Source organism: Cynocephalus volans, chromosome 8, assembly GCF_027409185.1.
Source record: "Cynocephalus volans isolate mCynVol1 chromosome 8, mCynVol1.pri, whole genome shotgun sequence".
NCBI lineage: Eukaryota > Metazoa > Chordata > Mammalia > Dermoptera > Cynocephalidae > Cynocephalus > Cynocephalus volans.
Window position 1 is genome coordinate 13,143,811 of NC_084467.1, and position 14,310 is coordinate 13,158,120.

Consider the following 14,310-nt stretch of genomic DNA (forward strand, 5'->3'; position numbering starts at 1 on the left):
AACCAAAAACAAAACAAAACAAAACAAAAACACGTTTCTGGGAGGCCAGGGTGAAGTGAGCTGTCTTGTGAGTTGCACAGATAGGTGTGATTTCATTTAATCCCTTGGAAGGCAGTTTCAGGTGTCAGAAATTCTACCCCTAGGGAGATAAAGAAGTAATCCTATTCGGAGACAAATCTTTATTAGGGATTCATAGTAGCAAAAAGTGAGAATCCTGCTGGTCAAAATGTAAAAGCATATGAGAGCGGATAGGAAAATCATGGGACCTCCAATTAATGCAATTTATGAAACCTCCAAGGTCTTTATGGTAACGTGACAAATACCCTTCATGTGAATTTTTAAAAATCAAGCTACAGAAGGGAATGATCTGTGCAATGGCAAAGTGCTAAACAGAAAAGTCTGAGTAAACTAAGCAGGGGTGGTCACAGTAATCGTCACTTACGGAAATGGATTAAATTAGGCACAATTTAATTTGAATATATCCTTTAAAATTTAAATGTATAAAAAAGGGAAAAATCAGATAGATTTATACATGCAAGATGGAAAGTTGTCTGAGACCTATAAAATGAAAATGTTGGGAAACCATAAATAGGTTTGGCGTAATTCATCATCTATAATGATCTAGAAGAAATTCTAGGATTTACGTTTAATTGGTAACAGAAGTTACCAGTGGGGAGTGGAATGAGCGGATCTGAGTGGGGAGGAGTTTATCTTTCTAATATTTCTAATATCAAAAACTAATATTAAAAAGTAATATTAGTTTTGCAAATAACCTTATTAAAAAATGGGGAAAGGACCTGAATAGACGTTTTTCCAAGGAAAACATGCAAATGGCCACCATGTATATGAAAAGGTGCTCAATCACTAATCATCAGGGAAATGCAAGCCCTAATCCCAATGGCTTCCACCTCACACCTGTCAGGAAGGCTATTAGCAGAACGTCCAAAAATAAGTGTTGATGAGGATGTAAAGAAAAGGAAACTCTTTTACACTGTTGGTGGGAGTGTAAAATGGTACAGTTACTATGGAAAACAATATGGAAATGCTATTTTTTTCTTAAAACAATAAAAATGATCCAGCAATCTCACTTCTGGGTGTATATCCAAAGGAAATAATGTCACTATCTCAAAGAAATATCTGTACCCCCATGTTCATTATAGCAATATTCACAGTAGCCAAGACAGGAAAATAACCTAGTGTCCATCAACAGATGACTGGAGAAAGAAAACATGATACACAAATGCACACACACACACAGAGGAATATTAGTCAGCCTTAAAAAAGAAGAAAATCCTGCCATTTGAGACAAGATGGATGAACCTGGAGGATGTTATGCTAAGTGAAATAAGCTAGACATGCAAAGACACACAAATGGATTAAATTGGCACAATTTCATTTGAATACATTTTTTAAATAATGAATCTTTTGCATGATATCACTTATAATTGGAATCTGAAACAAAGTTGAATTCCTAGTAACTGAGAGTAGAATGGTGGCTACCAGGAACTTGGGGGTAGGAGCAGAAGGGAGATGTTGGTCAAAATGTACAAACTTTCAGTGATAAGATGAATAAGTTCCGGAGACCTAATGTACAGCATGGTGACTGTAGTTAATAATAATGTATTTTATACTTGAAATTTGCTAAGAGATTGATTAGATCGCAAGTGTTCTGTCTCTCACACACACACACAAAGGTAACCATGTGAGGTGATAGGTATGTTAGCTTGATTGTGGTAATCATCTCACAATGTATATGTATATTAAAACATCACATTGTACACCTTAAATATACATAATTTTAATCTGTCAATCACACTTCAATAAACCTGAAAAAATAAATCAATACTAAGAACAAAAATAATAATATTAGTTTTGGAATAATAATTGGAAATTTTAAAAAACAAGTAAATAAATGTTATATAAGAGCAGAAATAACCTGTAAGATAAAAATTAAAATTCTGTATATAAAAAAATGGAAGGAAATAAAATTATTTGCTAGAAGTTACTATGTAATGGAATCAGGATATTTTTCTTTTGTGTTTCCTTCAACCAACCCGTTTTTTTCCCCCAATTTTTTATTTTATTTTATTTTTTAATTTTAATTTATTTCTCCAATTTTTTTTGTTATTATCTGCTTATAGTACAGGGGGAAATGTCCTACAAACCTTTTAAAAAGGAGACTATGGAACTCAGTAATTCTACCATGCAAAATATGAGGTCTCTTTGTAGAATTTCCATCAACAGGAAGCAAAGCTCCAAATCTGGTGGCATTTTGAGTCTTCTCCAGCAGGTAGAATCAGAACCTTGACCATTTGGGGGAAAGGGTGTCTTCTTTAAACTGCCAAATAATGAGGTGGTTGCTATCTCCAAAGATGGAAGGAATTTATCCTTCAACTGAGTCCCTGCCAAACTGGGGAAGCCTCCTCTCCTCAGGGAGGGAAGCAGATTCCAGGCCTCTTCTCCACTGGCCAGGCCAGACACTGGTTGCTGCCAGCAGCAAGAAAGCCCCTCTCAAGTGTCTGTCCTCACATCAAACAGTCCAGTGGAGGAGGGAAGTCTTGGGCATTGAGCCTGCCTAGGTCTAAATTCCTGTTCAAATCCCTGGCGGTGCCAGACATGTACCGGAGCTATGCATTATTCAACTGGATGAAATGTAAATAACTATAAACTAGAGAGGAAGAGAATGAAAAGGATTCATAATTTAATCAGGTAGTACAGCAATTAGTTGAAAAAACTTAGCCTCAGCCCTGTGGAAGATTCCAGACTCAAAGCAAATGAAAGAATTGCCTGAAGATATAACTTGAACCTGTATAAACCATCACTCCTGTAAATGACATGAACTTGAAGTCCCCTGTTGTCATAGTGACTAAAAACCATGGGCTCAAGTGGTTCTTCTGTGGCAAGGGGAGAATTATTTTATGTCTCAGGTCCCTGACAAAAAAATCTATCTGGTTGATAAGCAGCCCAAATTCCCTGGGATTGTAACCCCAGTTTTCTTGAGATAGTAAAAGTATTTCTCTATTTTACAGGAGACCTAGTAGGAAGTAAGGATTTTCACTACAATCCAATGACAGTAGGGCTATCCCCACCCCTAGTTTCAGTGGGAGCCATGTGGGGAGCAATAACAAGGCTCTCAGCCAGGGTGGTATAAGCAGAGACCTAGTGAAGAACCAGAATTTTCACCCACCCCCCAAGAAATACACCCAAAAGCACCATAGATAAATCAAAATGAAATTCTATAAAATGTTTAATTAATCCTCAGGAAGGCAGAAAAAAAAAAAAAAACCAGAAACAGAAATCAGAACAAACAGCAAACAAAAAATAAAATGGCAGATTTATGCCCTAATGTATCAATAATTACATTAAATATAAATGGTCTAAATACACCAATTAAAAGACAGAGATTAGCAGAATGAATTTTAAAAACACTATGTGTACTATCTAAAAAACTCACTTCAAATATAATGAAATAAATAGGTTAAAACTAAAAGAACGGAAAAAGATGCACCATGCAAATATTAATCACAAGAAAGCAAAAATAACTTTATTAATATCAGGTAAGGTAGACTTTATTAATATCAGAGCAAAAAATTTACCAGGGACAGAGAGAGACATAATGATAAAAGGTTCCGTCCACCAAGAAGGTATAGTAATTTTAAATGTTATGTACCAAACAACAGAGCTGCAAAATGTGTGAGCAAAACCTGATAGATTTGAAAGGAGAGAAAGACAAATCCATAATTATAGGTGGAGATTTCAACATCTTCTCTCAACAATTGATAGAACAACTAGGCAGCAAGATGTAACAGAACTCAAAAATTCCACTAACTAACAGAATCTAATTGATATTTATAAAATATTCCACCCAACAACTGCAGAATACACATTCTTTTCAAGTGCACATAACATACACCAAGTAGACCATATCCTGGGTCATAAAACAAGCCTCAACAAATTTAAAAGAATTGAAATCATACAGAGTGTGTTTTCTGACACAACAGAATCAAGCTAGAAATCAGTAACAGAGAAATAACAGGAAAATCCCCAAACACTTGGAAATGAAACAATACACTTCTAAATAATCAATGGGTCAATGAGAAAATCTTCTCAAAAAATGAAAAAATATATTTTTATTTCTCAAAGGTAATAAAAAAATTGAGATGGGTGAAAACAATAAGACCGCATATTGAAATCTGTAGTACTCAAGTAAAGTAGTGCTGAGAGGGAAATTTACAACATGAAACATTTACACTAGAAAAGAGGAAAAGTCTCACATCAATAACCTAAGCTCCCTCCTCAAGAAAATTTAAAAAAAAAAAAAAAAAGCAAAAGAAATCCAAAACAAGCAGAAAGAAGAAAATAATAAAAATAAAAGCAGAAATTAATGAAATTAAAAATATAAACAATAGAGAAAATGTATAAAACAAAAATCAGGTTCTTTGAAAAGAGATAAAATTGACAAACAACTAGCAAGACTGACAAAGAGCGAAGAGAAAAGACACAAATTACCAATATCAGGAATATAACAAGGGATATCAGTACAGACACAGTAGGCAACAAAAGTATTGCAAGGGAATATTATAAACAACTCTACACACATAAATTTGACACACATAAACTTAGATGAAACGGATCAATTCCTCAAGAAACAAAACCTAACACAACTCACCCAATATGAAATAAATTATTTGGATATCCCTAGACCTAATAAGAAATTGAACTCATAATTAAAACGCCTGAAAAAGAAATCTCTAGTTCTAGATGGCTTCACTGGAGAATTCCACCAAACATTTAAAGATGAATTAAGACCAATTCTACACAATATTCCAGAAAAACAGAAGAGGTGGAAACACTTTTCAATTCATTTAATGATGCAAGTATCACCCTGATATCAAAACCAGACAAAGAATACAAAAAGAAAAAGAAAAAAAAGAAAGAAAGAAGGAAGGAAGGAAGGAAGGAAAGAAAACTACAGGCCAATATCCCTTATGAGTATAGACATAAAAATTCTTAACAAAATATAAGAAGTTAAAATTCAACCATGTATAAAAGGAATTATACACCATGATCAAGTGAGGTTTATTTCAAGGATGCAATGCTGGTACAATATTCAAAAACCAATGCAATCTGCCATATTAATGAGGTAAAGAAGAAAAATCACATGATCATATCAATTGATGCAGAAAATTATTTGAAAAAATTCAATAATCATTCATGATAAAAACTTGGCAAATTAGGAATAGAAGAGAACTTCCTCAACTTGATAAAGAGCATCTACAAAAAAACCTGTAGTTAACAACACACTTAATGGTGAAAGACTGAATGCTTTCCCTGTAAAATTGGGACTAAGACAAGGATAACCGTTTTCCCCCCTGTTATTAAACCTTGTACTGGAAGTTCTGGCCAGTACAATAAGGCAAGAAAAGAAATAAAAGGCATATAGATCAGGAAAGAAGAAATAAAACTGCTTCTATTTGCAGATGATGTGATTGTCCACATAGAAAATCCCAAAGAATCTACAAAAAAATCCTACAACTAATATTTAAGTTCAGTAAGGTCACAGGATACAAATCAACACATAGAAATCAGTTGCATTTTAACATACTAGTGATTAATATTTGGACACTGAAATTAAAAATACAGTAACATTTACTATCACTCCAAAAAATGAAATACTTAAGCATAAATCTAACAAAACATGTACAAGACTTGTATGCCAAAAGCTACAAAAGACTGATGAAAGAAATCAAAGAAGATCATAATAAATGGAGAAACATACCATATTCATGGATTAGAAGACTCACATAATAAAGATGTCAAATTTGTATATGGGTTTAATGCAATTACTGTCAAAATCCCAGCAAGATTTTTTGTAGATATAGGCAAGATTATTCTAAAATTATATGGAATGGCAAAGGAACTGTAATAGCCAAAACAATTTCAAAAAAGAACAATGTGGGAGCAATTTGTCTACCCACTGTCAAGACCATATAGCTACAGTAATTGAGACTGTTGCATTGGTGGAGGGATAGACAAAGGTCAATGGAACAGGATAAGAAACCCAGAAATGCCCCACACACGTATGACCAACTGATTTTTGACAAAGGTGCAAAAGCAATTCAATGGAGAAAGGAGAATGTTTTCAATAAATGGTGCTGGAGCAAGAAATGTATCTTAAAATAAATGGTGTCTTCAGTTCAATAAAATACAGTATTTTTTGTGTGCCTACTCTGTGCTAGTGACTGTCCTAAGCACTAGGGGGAGAGCAGTGAGCAAAGTCCCTGCTTTCACAGTACAGACATTCTCACAGTCGTGGTCCCCAGGAGAAATCCTAGGTGCTGGAGAAGGAATTGTGGGCATCTGGGGTCAAGAATGGGGTAAGAGCCAGCTTTAGAAAGAAGTGCAGGGACATTGGCTTTCATCTGTCTGGGTCACCCTCCTTTTCTTAAAGATGGCATAGTGATAGCCTGCCCTTGTGTGTGCATGAATCCTTCTAGATAAGGAAGGATCGCAGAGAGAGGTGCTAGGCCGGGGCGGGGCTGTGTGAGCAGAGAGAGGCGGAAAGACCCCCCACCACCACCCAGAACGTACACACGGCAGGCAGGGCACATCTGGATGGAAGCTTTAGCAGGCAGGGAGATTTTCCTGTTTCAACCAGTCTGGAGGGTCTAGACATGCTCCCAATTTTCTGCTTGAAGTGATGGAGTCAGAGAGGCCGAGAGGCCAGGGGTCTTGTGCTGGAAGGGACTTCAGAGCTCCTCAGCCCAGGGACCTGGCCTGGGGGCAGCTGCATGGGCTGCAGAGTGGGACAAGGACGCTTGGGGGTCAGACCTGAGCGCAGCCACTTCCTGTCTGTGCAACCTTGGGTGAGTTACCTAACCCCTCCCCGACTCAGTTTCCTCATCTGGAAAATGGGGAGGGTAAAATTGAGACATTGAGGTCGCTGGGAAGATTAGGATGACGCATGTCAGGGGTCTGGCATGGGTCAGGCCTACACCAGGGCAGAGCGTGTTAGACCAAGCTGGGTTTGAAGCCGCTTAGAAGCCACGTGGCCATGAACACAGTGCTTCACTCCTCTGTGGAAATGAGGTTGTAATCACCGCCCCAACGGGTTATGGTGAGAACTAGAAATAAGCTAGCTCCAGGACCCAGTGACAGGTGTGGCATATAGCAAGTCTTAATGGAAAGTGGCCTTTGTTGTCATCCTGGGTGCCTGTAAATTTATGTTAAACAAAGCCTAAGTTAGCTTCTGAGACAGGGCTAGGCACTTAGGAGGCATTTGACAAATATCTGTTGAATGAACAGCTAAATAAATGAACCTTAACTGTATTTACAAAGAAATAAACTGAAGGAACGGCTAGGCCACTTACTCTGCATACGACACTGCACTATACCTAGTTTGGAGATTCTGGGAGAGCTCCCTGACCCCAATTCCTTTCCCCAGAATGACATCATCACAATCTCTTGGAGCAGGCTAGCCAGACCAGTCACTGGGACAGCAGCTCAGGTGTCCAGTAATCTGGGCCCCAAACACCCAGAGGGCATTAGGCAACCCTCAGAACCCCCTCACTACTTCCTCCTGGTGAGCTGGGCTGGTGATTCTGCCTTTCAGCAGGAAGAGGCGCCCCTTCCTCCGGGGTTTCCGGCCTGGACTCTGAGCCAGTCACCCTCCTGCACAGGAGAGTTTGCTTCCCAAAGGCCCCTTTTGGGCTCTGACAGGGTTAATGCCTTCAGCAAAAGTAACAACTAGGCTGGGTTCTCAGGGACACAACAACTGTGGTGTTCAGCCACAGTGTTTAGTGACCACCTACTTGGTATGCAGCCAAGACAGACAGAGGCCCTGCTCTCATGGATAGTTGGGGGACAGATGTTTAAAGACAGGCTGTGGCAAATTTCAGGAAAAAACCAAAATGCTCTGCAAGAGACCAGAGAGGGGCAAAGATGAATCTACAAAATCACTGCAAATAACCATAGATGTGGGCATGATTCATGCATTGCAGCATGCCCTAGGATACTGAAAATTTGCAAAACGCCTCTACATCCAACAGTAGGGGAGCAGCCAAGTAATAATGCAGCGGGGATGCAGGTGTGTGTGGTGCCATGGCAGCCCCACATCTATCTGTCTTTTTTCCCACTGTCCCAGGGACCCTGTCCTCTTTCCTGCCCATCCCAGTGCCTACTGCCCTTGCTCTGCCATGAGTGACCCGGTGTGTATCTGCAGAGAGGCTTTGCTTCCAAAGCGCAGCTGCTTCCCCTCTGCACGTGTGTGTGCATGTGCACTACAAACCAGGTTTTCATTGCCCCTATGAAACGGCAAATAACAATCTGCTCTCTTCCCTTTCTCCTCTGTCTGGTTGCTCCTCTTGGTTTCTGGTGGAGAGCCCCAGGGCTCATCCCTTGGCTTCCTCTCTTCTCCATCCACACTCAATCCCTAGGGATGCCAGAGATATTGACATCTCACAGGTTTATCGTTTCCAGCCTAATCCTGTCTGTTAAACTCCAGAATCATGTGTCCAGCCACCCTACAGGGCATCTCCACACCCACCCACACTTGGCCAGGACCAACTCCCGATTGCCATGCTGCCTGCCACCTGCCCCTCCCCCGCCTCCCTGCTCAGCTGGGGGCAGCTCCATCCTTCCGGGTGCTCAGGCCCCAAGCCCTGGAGTTATCCTTGATTCCTCTCTTTCCCTTATACCCGACATCTGGTTCATCTGCAAGTCCTATTGGCTAGCCTGCCACAAAATGTCCAGAATCTGACCACTTCTCACCTCCTCCTCTGTCCCCACCCTGGCCTGAGTCCCCATAACTTCTTGCCTGCCAGACTGTGACAGCCTCTGCACTGGGCTCCCTGCCTCCTCCCTTGTCCCCTACATTCTATTCTCCCACAGCAGCCAGACAAGTCCCTTCATGGTCCTCCTCTGCTCAAATCATCCCCACAGCTCTCCATGTCACTTGGAGTAGAAGCCAAAGTGCTCACAATGCCCAAAGGACACTATACGAGCCCCCTCCACTTATCTCCCCCTCCCTCACCGCATTTCAGCCACACTGTCATCCTTGCTCTTTCTTTACCCCCCATTATGTCCCTGCCCCAGGGCCTTTGCACTAGTTGCAATGGCTGTTCCCTCAACCTGGAAAGTCCTGCCCTCAAATAACCACATTATTACCACCCTCAAGTCTTTGCTCAAGGGTCACCTTCTCCGACCACCCTATTTAAAACTGCAGTCGGCCCCTTGTCCTGCACTCCTGGTGGCCCTTATTCCGTTCTATGTTTTCATTTTTCTATAGCACTAACATTCTGTATAATTCACTTACTGTATTTATTGCTTACTGGCTGTCTCTTTCCATTAGGAAAAAAAGCCCTGTGAGGGCAGGGTTTTTGTCTGTTTGGTCTATTGTGTGTCCTGGCAATTGGTAGGCACTCTATAAATATTTGTTGAATTAACAAAACTGCTTTTGGGCTTCTCCTCTTTGTGGCTTAGTCACAGCAAATTAAAACCCCAAATGCTGAAGAAAAAAGAGGAACAAAAGAAAACTCCTCAGGAGACCTAAGACTTGGGATAGAGCCCAGCCCTCCCACTGACTTCCTGTGTGACCGTGGGCAGGTCACACCCCCTCTCTTTGCCTCAGTCTCCCCTCTCTTTGCCTCAGTCTCCCCATCTGCATTTGGTGTTCTCTGACAATTGATGGCTCCCTCATGCCCCTTTCCATCAGAAACTCAAATTAGTTCTAATCATATGACCAGCCAGGGAAATTGGGTTTATGAAGACCTACTGTGTGCAAGTAGCTGTGTAGACACATCAGAACATCAGGCCTGGAAGCATCATCTTCTGGTACAGAAAATGAACTTTGAGCCTAGAGAGGGTGGTTTGGATCCTGGATCCCCACCGTAGGGGCTGTGGGTCCTGGGAGTGTCGTTTAGCCTCTCTGAGCCTTAGTGGCCTCTTCTGTAACAAGGTCATCATGATAGGACCCACTTCATGGGGATGTTGGCATGAAGCAGGATTTGAACTCCAGGTCCCCATGCACGCCTTCTCTGGGGGCTCCCTGTTGGCACCTGTCCACTCCCCACCCACCCATCCTCCCACTGATGGGCAAAGCCTGGCACCAGTGGCCCAGGTGCAACCAGAGCTCCATAGCTGTGTGTGTATCCCCAAGGCAGGTGTGACACACACCTGCACTGTCTAGTCTGACACCCAGAGTCCTTGGCAAGAGGCAGGCATCATGGAGCATGCAGAGAGCACTGGCTTCCAGGTCAGGAAACTCACCTTCCCCTCACATCTCTGCCACACATTAGCCATGACACCTTGGGCAAGTCACTTTTCCTCTCTGAGCCTCAATTTTCCTTTCTGTAAAATGGGTTGCAATAGTAAGTCCATATATACCTTGCACGGTAGTGAGAAGTAGATGTGATAAAGTCTGAAAAATGCGTGTCACATGGACCAGCAGCTAATAAACCCCACACTCTGGAGCTGGACAACTTTGGTTCAAATCCTGGCCCTACCATTTCCTAGCTGTGTAACCTTTCTGCACCTCAGTTTCTTCCTCACACAGAGAGCTGCTGTGAGGATGAAATGGGGGTACCACCTCACAGGCTTGACTTACTGAGCTGTTGCATGTAAAGTGCAGAGAAAGTCACCCAAGAAAGTGAGCTGTCCTGTGTGCAGCCCAACTGGGGAGACTTGTCCCAAGCCTGGTTGGTTTTTGAATGTATAGCCTGGGCTGCGACCTTGTGCCTAAAATCTCCCTGCTTTTCTCGCCTTCTCCTCTCTGATACACACCCCTGCTTGGCACAGTTAGATGCGATTGGATGGATCCAGATGTTCATGGCCCCCAGACAGGGATGGGGCTATGGGCACCAGAATTTGACCACATCCCCTCCCCACAAGGCTTTCTGAGCCCTCGGCCCTTCCCAGGAAACTGGCAGAGCCAGCCTGCCACTGATTCTGGCATTGACACCCATCTGGGGGTCCAAAGGGCTGCTCCAGAGCAGAGGAGGGCTGGGAGAACACGCCCAGAACCTGAGTGGGGAGGGGCTGAGCCGCTGGCCCACAGACCGCAGGTGCTGACTCATGGCCTCTGCGGGGAGGTATAAAGGAACCAGCCCAGGGGCTTCCTACAGCTGGAGGGACAAGCTGGCCAAACGATGGCCCAGAGGACAGTGATCCGTGTGGGCCCAGAGCAGCCCACTCATGCCGTGTGTGTGCTGGGCACCTTGACTCAGCTTGATGTCTGCAGGTGAGAGGGAGACCTTCTGAGGGGTTTGGGGGGCAGGTTGGGTGATGCTAGAAGAGCTGGTTCTGCTGATACAGGAGCATGTGGTTGGCTCAGATGCCAGGCTGCAGCTGCTGTAGCCACTGCCAGGGAGCAGCTCAAGAGGTAAGACCCCAGAAGCCCTGGGAGATGCCGGACTCACAGCAGTGGGTTCTTTACCATGTACAAGTGTGGGTTCTTCCTCTCCCCATCAAGGCAATGGAAGCTCAATGAGGGTCTGTGACTCACTGAAAGTCACACAGCAAGTGTGCCCTGGACGCAAGGCCACAACCTGGGCTTCCTGACCCATACCTGGCTCACAATGCAGTTTGTTACCCCACACCTGTCAGCCAAGCCTCCCCCAGTGACTGCGTAATAGTGTGGGGGTGATGAAATGAGCTCTGGCATGGGAGAGACGGAGGTGGGAAACCTGGCCCTACTCTTGGCTAGCTGGGTAGTCTTGGGCAAACGAGACTCAGTTTCCTCCTCTGTGAAATGGGAATAAAACCCATTTCATAGGGTGGTTTTAGGGATTAAATGTGAAAATGTTTGTTGAATACTTAGCATAGTGCTGGGCATATCCTTGGTAGCTGTTCATTCATTCATTCATTCGACAAACACCAATGGAGTACCTACTGTATGCCAAGCCCTGGGCCAGCCTCTGGGTTGAACAAGATGTCGAGGAACACTCTAAGGGAGTGGGCATGGTGGTTGTCATTGCTGTTGTCAGTAATAGCAGTGGCAGCCCCTGGCTTCCCCCATCGCAGGCTGGGCATCTGTGGTCCTAGAAAGGTGTCCATAGGGGTGCCTGGCATGTTTCCTTGAAAACGTCACCCGCTGCCCGGACTCCAACAATGGGAGAACAGCAGTAAATGTCTGGGTGGCCTCCCTGGCCATGGATGGGAGGCAGGAGACTGAGAAGTTGGGGAGTAAAGGAAAAACAGAAAGCCTGATCTCATTTGAGTTCTCTCAATTCCTCTGAGAATGAGCTGCCTAGTGCTGGCTGTAGAGGAAATGAGAGGCCAGAGCTAGCCCAGGGCTCCTGCCAGCATGCCCAGGCTAGCCCTCTGCGCAGCATGGAGGAGTGGTGGGTCAAGGTCACAAGTGCTTCTTCTGGCCCTGGAGAGGTAGGTGGAGCTTGCCAGGGCTGGACCAGGAAGAAGGCCCTGCCCACTTCTCCCCAGAAAGGATGAGGAACTCCCAAGTTCACAGGTGCCTCAAAATCCTTCTTTTCTCCTCCTTTTGTCAGATACTGAGCCCTGTCATTCTATCCCCTGAATGTCTCACATAATAATGGCTAATATTTACATCACTCTTCCTATGTGTAACTCATTCACCAGCCCTATGGGGTAGGTAATGCTGTTATTCCCATTTTAAAGATTGGGAAACTGAGGCTCTGAAAGGTTAAGTAACACACCTGAAACCACACGGCTAGTAAGTGGGGGAGCCAGGGCTGAAACCCAGGTAGCCTGGCTCCGGGACCCTCCTCTCTACCCGTCGGTCCCTGTACCAGCTCTTCCCTTCACTCCTTACCTGTCCTTAACACAGCCCAGCCAGCATCTTCCTCCTGCTTCCTATGCAGCTGTCACCTCCACTGCAGCCTGAATCCCCTTCCTCAAACGCAGGTGGAGTAGGCCACTCCCGTCCTCACCGGCACTATGTCCTTGACCCCTGACCCCTGCAGCACGTGCGAGCCACTGTACCTTTGCTCAAGCTGTGCCCTCTGCCCCTGGGCTCAGACAGGCCAGGTCGTAGAGGAGGGCACAGACCACAGGGGTGTGGCACCTATTCAAGAGCTGCCCTTACAGACTTTGCTTGTGACTCATTCTGAGTTTGAAAAGTACTTTCCCTGAAAAATACATTGATTATATTCAAACAAAATTCTGTTAACCTGAGATAATATTAAAACCTGTCAAGGGCTTTCTGTGAAGCTTGTGGCTGGGGTCAGAGAGCTGTCATGACCCGGCTGCTACAGACCAGGCTCTTTTCATCTGTGAATTCTAATCCTCGCGGAAACCCTGCTAGGTAAACTATCATCATACCCATTTTAGAGATGAGTAAACCAAGGCTTCAAAATGTGAAAACATCTACCCAAATTCACAAAAATGAAAGATGGCAAAGGCAAGACACTTGAACTCAGGATTGTCTGACCCTAAACCGACTCTGCTTCTTCAGCACATACTGCCTCCGAGTGCTGTGGGGTTGGCCTCAGTGGGGGGCTTGGGAAAGTCCTGGAATCGGCAGAGGGGAGGGAGATGCTGTTCAACTGGTGATTGTTGGTAAGAAGATGTCAGGTGCTGGAAAAGTTATAACTTGTTTGGGGCTCAGGTTCTCAGTGCTGGCTCTACAGAGGGTATCAGAAGTGACAAGAAGATTTAGCTGTGCATTGTCTTATGCTAACACACATGGTGCCACACCCACACCCACACTGAAAACCCCCAGATGTTTATGAAAATTCCTTGTTTAGGAGCTGAGAGCATCTGGGAAACAGCCAAAGGGAAGAACACACAGGCTAGAGTTGAATCCCTGTGGTGCCACTTTCCAGCTGGGCCTCACCCTCTGAGCCTCAGTTTCCCCCTCTGGCAGAGAGAGTGGCTGTGAAGTCTGGAGACAGTGGCTGTAAAGCCCTGTCAGGACCTGTTTGTGCCCTTCTCCCTACCCTTCTCCCTGTCAAGGAGGGAGCCGAGGTGGGTTTAATGCCTCTGTCTACATACCCGAGCCCCTTGGCTGCAAGCCTGGTCTTCCCATCATGCCTGAGCCCCTTATTCATTTTTCTCTTGTACCAAACACATGGCATGTCCCTCTTGCATCCCAATCCTCTGGCCACAGTGCCTGGGCAGCTGGGGAGGCCTGGCTTATCACCAAGGCTTTGTATAAAGGACAACGGCCATGCACGGAGCCAAGAGAATGAGCCTCCAGGCTTTGGCAGAAAAACAAGGGCTTTTCTTTAGTTTCAGTTTGGCCAGGTAGGTGTATAATAAATGGTGGTGCTTGAGCAGGAAGTCACCGGTTCTGCTGAAGCATTCCTCCGTGGGAATTGTCCCATGGGCACAGGCTGG

At 44.2% G+C, this 14,310-nt stretch overlaps 1 protein-coding gene across 1 annotated transcript in view; it reads left to right on the plus strand.

Annotated features, from left to right (window-relative positions):
• Positions 1-11,144: 11,144 nt before the first annotated feature.
• The window catches only part of PADI4 (peptidyl arginine deiminase 4), a 32,635-nt gene continuing 29,469 nt past the window's right edge, over positions 11,145-14,310 (plus strand). The window contains exon 1 of the mRNA XM_063106607.1: positions 11,145-11,236. Coding sequence (XP_062962677.1) covers positions 11,145-11,236 — 92 coding nt within the window. The remainder of the gene's footprint in view (positions 11,237-14,310) is intronic.